The sequence below is a fragment of the Solanum tuberosum genome, unplaced genomic scaffold (assembly GCF_000226075.1).
Source record: "Solanum tuberosum cultivar DM 1-3 516 R44 unplaced genomic scaffold, SolTub_3.0 scf00004, whole genome shotgun sequence".
NCBI lineage: Eukaryota > Viridiplantae > Streptophyta > Magnoliopsida > Solanales > Solanaceae > Solanum > Solanum tuberosum.
In genome coordinates, this window is record NW_006238930.1 from 88,344 (window position 1) to 96,681 (window position 8,338).

Genomic DNA, 8,338 nt, shown 5'->3' on the forward strand with positions numbered 1-8,338 from the left:
ATAATATTTTTTTCTAAAATGCAATGAAACAATTAACATCTAGGTTTGAAGGTAGAATTGTTCAAACTTCAAATCCATACATGTTTGAAGTTTGTAACTTCAACCCCCAATTTTTAACTCCAATCACATGTATGAATATGTGCGCGTGTTTTTGTTGTTAGTTGTATTTACCAATTACTATGCATGTATATCAGGGCAAGAACAATTGATATATGTATACCCTATTTTTATTATACATGTGAGGCTACAATTATTGATTGAGTCCAATTAATGAAATCAAAAGAACTTTTAAATAATTTTTTATTTCTACCCTTAATATTAACTAACTGCATAAAATAGTAATAATCAAATTTAATAACGGTCATAAAAATAATATTAAAATTTTGTGACAAATTCATAAAAATATTATTCTGTTTATAATATTAATGAACTTAAAGAAAAAAATTATAAATACTTAGGTTAAAAAATAAATTATATATTATATAAAGAGGTCTTACATATATGTGATATAAACAAGGGTAAAATGAATAATGCATAGAATAAAGGGGGAGTTTGATGATTGTTCAAAGTTGAGGGAAAGTTTGATTTTTAAAGCAAAGTTGGAAGGTGAATATGTTTATTTTTCAAATACTCACTGTTTTCATGGTCAAACACTCACAGGCAAAAATGTGTGTGTGGTGAAGTGGTGATGGTGGGATCAAATGAAAAATTGTGAATACCGCGTTATATAAACGAACCAGCGTAAGGAAATTGTTTTGAACAAAATGAGTATTAACATTTCGCGACACAGCTGAGGCCTGAGAGTGAAAACTAATTAAACACTTGATCAGCATAATTGCCTAGGAGAAATTTCTAGGAAGCTGCAATCACCCACTTGTTTAGAAAGTAGAAATGAGGAGTAATACAAACCTTAAACAAAAAAGTGCCAATAGTTTGAGTTGAATACTACAATTGAATTTAACAAGCATTTCACTTACTCAAAAAATTAGCAAAGATTCAATCGTTAATCATAGAGTAACGTCGAGAGATTCAGATTATAGTATAATAAAAACAATATTAATGGTTTCTGATTCAAGTTTTAACATTTGAAATTTGTAACTTCCAAATATACAAGTTGATGTCTGTTATACTTTTTAACTATATTGTCGTCTTGATGTTTGAAGGACTAGAATATTAATTTAAATTGACTTCATTTATTAAGGCATATACTGAGGCATGACGTTGTTGGAATAGTAGAGTGCTTGGAAGTGTCCTTTCCGATATTTTGACGTCACTTTTGTTAGATCCTTTTCAATCATATATCTCTATCTGATTCTGTCTTAAGTATCATGGCCATACTAATCACAACAAAGTTCATTCTTATTTTATACTAGATCCAGAAAAAGAAGTAGTGTGCATGTAATACTGATCGGAGGTCAGATAAGTATAGTATACAGTTAGCTAGGATGATGGAGGTGGATCATGGATCAGACATTGAAGCTCAGGGGAGTTCCCCGCTGTTGATGAATGGTGAATTGGGTAATTCTAGTTTGATCATGAGGAGGTCGCCACTCATTTTTCCATCTATTTACAAGTTCATCGAAGCTGGAGCAAGCATACCATCTCTTTCACGAGTGTCATCGTCGTCTTCATCATCAAACACAACCTTTTATACTCCCCATGCCAGCTTTAATCTTAAACATGGAGTATGTATATAAACAAAAACACCTGCACACACACACACACACACACACACATATATATATATATATATATATTAGCTATATTGATGATATTAATTTTATATATGTTCTGTCTAATCAGAACTCTGAAGGTGGTGGAGATGAAATTCAGATTGTTGAAATTGTGGCAGCTATACCCGATGTTTATACTGTACAATCAAACAATGAGATTGAACTTCAGCCTCATGATCAGAGTACTCATCAGCAATGCTTAAAAATTAGTGAAGAGACTGTGAAGGAGAAGAAGTTGGATTGGAGGTATTCCCAATTCATGATCCGACAATTGGTAGGTAAGGAACCAACTATTTTTCTCCTTGCAATTGCTGCAATATTGTCGTTTGTTTTTGGAATCAAAGAAGAAGGTGTGCAGAATGGTTGGTTTGAAGGAGCACTCTTGGTTGTGATAATATTTGTGATTGTTTCGTTTAAGTTTGCACGAAATTGGTACAAAAGACGCATTTGGAATAAGCAAAAAGAGAACAGAGCAAGGAAGAACCAGCAGTTGGTTTCTGAAACGGACTCCAGTTTCTGTGCCGACTTTGACAAGTTGAACAATTACATACATATTAGTGGGTTGTTGATTGGCATTTTGATCACTGTGGTGCTGTTCATTCGCTTTAAATTGGGCAATAAAGATGATGAGAACGGATATAGATTGGAAACCAAGGAAGAACCTACTGAAATTGCACGGATAATGAATGCCGTGAAGAAGATTTTAACAGAATCAAAGGGAACAGTAAGAGTTATGATAACTTCTCTTGGTGTCACACTGGTAGGGATGACTGAAGGAGTACCATTTCTTATTTCAGTTGCAATGGCATATTGGTATCCGAATTTTGATGTCAACATGGAATCAATCAGCACCCTCTGTATAGGAAATGTTGGCTGGTTGAAAGAGCCAAAATTGAAAGTTACCCAGTTTTTCCTTGACAAAAAAGATATTACCAAGATACCGCCACATGTCTGCAGTGTTCTCTCTGATGGAATTGGCCGTGTGTCCACTCGGACTTCTCAAACAGCCTACCACAGAGTAAAAGAAGCAATACTCTGTTGGGCAGAGAAGAACACGGGTATGCAGAGAGACACTTTGGATAAGCAGTTTACCATAGTGAAGGACAACGATGATGAGATGAATCCTTTTGAAGGACCTTGTGAAGTCGTCATAGAGAAAGATGGAGGTAATGGGAAAGAGTACTATTCATATTTGAAGGGCCCTGCTGATTCAATATTGTCAATGTGTTCAAGTTACTATGACATGAACGGTGAAGTGCAGGATTTGGATGACGGAACAAAGAGTAACATTGCTCAAACTAACAACAACAACATGAGCGTAGTTGCATTTGCCTTCAAACACACTCAAGACGTTGTTGAACTTGATGAAAATGGCCTAACATTCATTGGTATGTTTGTCTTAGAAGATACTTTCAATCTAGACAACATGAGGCAAGGAATTGCGATTCTGAAAGAAGGTGGAGTGAAGATGATATTTGCCTCGGACGAAGATGTTGAAGTGCTTAGAACCATTGGTGATGAAACAGGATTGCTCAACTCACATGATGCTCTAGTAGTTAGGGGAGAAGAGGCTACAAAGGAAAATGTTCATAAAATTTGCATTATGGGAAATTCATCTCCTGCACACAAGCGTCTTTTAATAGAGCAGTTGAAGAAAAGAGGAGAAGTGGTGGCTGTGGTAGGAGAACAAGCATCTGAAAGTAATGTGGTTCTTGAAGCAGCTCATTTTGGCCTGCCTGTGGTGACTAACTGGCCTGAAACTATAATTTATGTGATTAACAGCATCAAGGGAGGAAGAATTGTTTGTGAGAATATGAGGCAGTTCATCCAAGTTGAGATAATCTTGGCAATCAGTAGCTTATTAATAAACTTCATACTGGTTATATTAGACGGAGATGGCCCGTTAACAGTCATACAGTTGGTATGGGTAAACCTTCTTGTAACATTTATTGGAGGGCCAGCTTTGCTAATTACTCAACAGGCCACAAGACAACAAAGGGATGAGCTTTCTATCATACCAAGAAAACCACCTATTACCAAGGTTATGTGGAGAAACATTCTTTTTCAAGCTTCTTATCAGACTGGCATTTTTGTATTCCTTCAACAAAGAGGAAGTGCGATACTGGGCATCACTCCAAAAGTTAACAGATCTATAGTCCTTAACGGGTTCGCTCTGTGCCAGCTTTTTAACATATTCAGTGCAAGGGATTTGGAGCAGAAGAATTTTTTCAAAGGTCTTGGTCAAAATTACTTGTTTTGGGCTTTGTCTGTGATCTATCTTGTGTTGCAGCTTGGATTCATTGAAGTAGAGGCTGTCTTTGTCTTTACCAACACGGCACGACTGAATTGGAAGCAATGGGTTGAATCCATTTTAATTGGAGTTGTTACATGGTTGCTTGATGTGATAGTAAAATGGGCATCACAATACATAAACAAATATTGTGACTGGAGTTCTTCACCCAGTCAGAAACTGGTTCCAGAATTGGTTTGCCAGAATCAACTGTTGTGACAGTGGACCAAGAAGTGCACCAAATTCTACCCTTGCTTCCTTGGATTCTCCAAGATCCACTAGTGGAAAGGTACTACACAAATCTATCCATACTGCCTAATTACACTAAGTTCAAACAGAAGTCTTTTCTTTCTAAAATTTTGGATTCAAGTTGTAATTGTTATTCTTTTGTAGGGCTGGATAACAAATATCACACGTGTGTGAAACCAACCAAACATAGAGCTAATACTTTGATGGATCAATCATATGTTGCAGTAGCTTCGATTTTTAGTACATATTTTCCACTGGTTTCTATAGGGTTAGATACACCTAGAACAACAGTAAAATTGTATCCATGTGACCTATAAGTTAAGGGTTCGAGCCATTCTGGAATCAGCCCCTGATGCTTTGCATCAAGGTAGGCTGCATATGTCACACCCTAAAAGGGCGTCGGCCCTTCCCGGACCCAGTAAATGCAGGATAATTAGGTCACTAGGTTGCCCTTTTTAGTCTATAGGGGCTAGTTAATTTATGTTAACTCATTTGTCAAGTTTTTCGGTGTCTCATTTGTATTGGATGGATAAAAAAAAAATGTATGTTCTTGTTCTCGTTCTTCTTATTTAAATATATACAAAAAAAAACAAGAATTTTATGAATTTCAAACACATGAAAATTTGCTCAAAATCATAAAGGAAGCTAGTCAGTACACATTCTACTTATTGGCTCGTATAAGAAGATAAATATCACATAATATGCAAAAACAAATATAACTTAATTACCTCGATCTATTTTTTGTCATACTTGGTGTAATGTAAAAGACAAAGCTCTTGTTGAGGAGAAATTGGCAAACCAGCACTGCCATTGGAAGAGACTTTTCTTTAGCAAAGTCAACTTCCAGTGGTCGTTTCCTACTACATAAAAAATATCGTCCTCACAACTATCCCAACATGGATTTTATAAGATTATTTTTCTAAATTGGACACTTTTGTCTTTTATCCGATGTGTCTTCAATAAGAAGAGTAGGTAAATTAGAAAATGTTACCAAAAGTAATTTGTTACTTCACAAATTTCAATTTACGTTACAGACTTCTTTTTACTTAGCCTCGGAAATAACAATAATATTTTTTCTATAAATATTTTGAGATAATTTAACTTATGAAAATCTCGTTTTATTGTTAATGAAATGATTTATAACCACAAAAATATATATAAATAGATTTAAACCTTAAGTTTCAAAAATCATTTGAACAACTTTTAATTGAAGATGAAGAAAAAGTTGTGAAATTCAAACGAACAATTGGAGGTTGGAAGTTGTGTTTAATTAAACATGAACTCAAATCGTGAAAAAGAAATTGAAGATTTAAAACTTCTTTTGCTTCTATTACACATTCAAAATCTCTATTTCAACTTATAATATATAATATTTCACTTGAAATTAAAATTCTAAATGTAAAATTCATAGCCAAATTTCTCATTGAAAATTATCATTTCAATATTTGCGTGACCCAAATTGGGCCGGCCATAGAAAAACTCTTCGAGGATTCTTGCTTTAAAAGAAGACCATAAATTTCACAAATGTTATGATTACCTATAGAACATTACTTTAAAAGTAATCTCTATATCTATACATATAATATACATATGTACACACATTAATGAGTAAATTTTAGAAATATCAAATATAATAGACATAATAAGGCTCAATAGCTATAGTTTCGATAATTGTGTTCATAGCTATAGTTCTGTTTGCTATGGAGGCCTTGATTTGGATATTTCACGCAGTTTGTATATTCCGCTTGCGAATATAAAGTATGTACAAATTATGTATTTATACATTTTGAAAATTTTCAAAACTCAATTTGTATATTTCGCTTGCCAATATACAAACAAGGTAATTTATTGTGAATTTTTCATAAATCGTATACAAATAGCTAGGGTAAGCATATACAAATTAGAGATTTATACCATCATGAACCGAATTATACAAAATTCTGATTTGTAAAATCAGGCGAATTATACAATTTTGAGCGAATTATACAAATTAAACAAATAGCAAGTTTAAGAAAATTATGGCTGTGAATCACAATTTCCTAAAATAATAGCTATAACATATAATATCTTTTAAACATTTATTATTCTGCACGATTTTCCCTTGATTAATTAAAGTATAAATTATAGAAATCACATAGTATAAGATCTAAATTACATCATATCCCTACTAATTTTCAATTTACAAAAATCCCTTAAAAAAGAGGCAGCAGGATACATACTGTAACATCTCGCAAATTGAAATAACTAGGAAAGAGTTAAAAGTTGGGGAAAGAATCATTTTTAGAAAGTATTTGAAAGTCTGGAAAATTGTGAAGTATGTTAGTTGAGTTTTTGGTCAACTTCAAGTGGTCATAACTCCTAGCTCAGGATGAGTTAGGTATATTTCCAGATATGTTTGAAAATCTCTTGGAATAACCTTCCAACGCCGCCGAGTTTGTGCGATTCCGAGTTCGTATGAGTGAGTTATGCCCTTTGGAAGTTGGGTTGTTTGAATAAGGAAAGTCTAATCCGGATTTTTGGAAGGGTAATTTAGTCTTTTCCTTACCTAATTATTCTAATTCGTTTTTAGGAGTTAATTGGGGTTGGGGTTAAATCAAATTTTAGTCAGTTTAGAAAAGTTGAAGTTTCACGCTAGGGCTTGGAGAAAAGAGAAAAGTGGAGAAGGGAGAAGAGAAATCAAGATTCGTCAAGATCGTCGAGTTTAACTTGTGGATTTCGTCAAGGGGTGATACCTACGAGGTATGTGAGAACGCATAGCGTTGGGTTAGTTCACCCACACGCCAACCATGATTCAATTCAACGAATTTAAGTCTTTGAAAGTTTAGAAATTGAGTTCTTAATGAACATTGTTGAAAGTTTCATTTGAATTTCTTGTGGGTTGTGTTGTTGGAGTTTCTTGCGATTTTATTCATGTTTCCAGGTGTAATTACGGTTTGAATCTATCATATATTGAGGGCATAAATAATTCTAAGTGTTTGGGGAAGGAACCATTGAAGTTTAGCGGGTTTAGAGATGAAAAACGGAGAAGAAAAATCGTCAAACACTTGGGGAAAAGGATGAGTTGTCGCGCCAGCCAGCGCGCCCCAGACCATACTCTGAATGTTGAGGGTTGGCGCTCCGCGCCTCTCAGAGCGCCAGGGACGCTAGTTTTCCCCATTCGTCCCCCATTTTTCGTACTTGTTCCTTAGCAATGTACCTATGTTCCTTTGTTGATTCCAACACTCTAAGGTACATCTAAACATCACGAAATCATCCATAAACATGAGATCATGAACCTTGAATTCATAATTCAATTCAAGGAAAGTTAAAAGTCAAGTCTAGAAGTTAAGAAGCAAGTCAAGAGAAGTTTATAAAGTTTTTCAAAAGTCTTCCACAAACGTTTTAACTTTGTTTTAAGACTTAATTTTCAAGTTAAGCAAAGAGTAAAGAGTTGAGTTCATTTCTCAAAAAGCTATAAGGGAACTAAGTATTCCCAAGAGTTTAAAATATTTTCACATTTGAACAAGAAAGGGAAACACCGATTTCCAAGAGAGCTTTTAAGCTAAAGTTTTGAGTAATTATCTCAAACCAAAGAAAGAAGTTTTGATTTTAAATCATATGAGCTAAGTATATTTTGGGAAGTAGTATTGAGCACCGATATGGGGATGCGAGTTCATATTAACTCAAGTCTCCATAAACCATGTAGCCATCATGGGTAGTAAAAGATCATACTTTTTATATGACTCCTTAAGATGCTTTTAGCATAGACTAGTAGATCCACTTAGTTAAGCGTTCTATATGACGGCAAAGTATAGTACAGTTGTGACAACGTAGGCAAGACATTGTATCACCACTTAGGCTCATAGTTGTCACGACCCGGGAGCACCCCCAAGTCGTAACAAGGCGTACTCGACCCCGAAGGGGTCTTATACAAGCCACATAGTCATTCATTGCATTCAATAATGAAAATAGTGCGGAATAATAAAAAAACTTATTTACATCCACACATTTAAACTTCATTAAAACAACTTTAAAAACACACAGCGGAAGTCTAAGTCTCACATGGCCATCTTAGACACAAACAAAA

General features: G+C 34.5%; 1 protein-coding gene across 1 annotated transcript; it reads left to right on the forward strand.

Moving 5' to 3' along the window:
- Positions 1-1,448: 1,448 nt before the first annotated feature.
- On the forward strand, positions 1,449-4,242 carry LOC107060265 (calcium-transporting ATPase 12, plasma membrane-type-like). Its single transcript, XM_015307941.1, has 2 exons — positions 1,449-1,685; positions 1,804-4,242. Exons 1-2 carry the CDS (start codon positions 1,449-1,451, stop codon positions 4,240-4,242), a joined length of 2,676 nt encoding a protein of 891 aa, XP_015163427.1.
- The last annotated feature ends 4,096 nt before the right edge of the window (positions 4,243-8,338 follow it).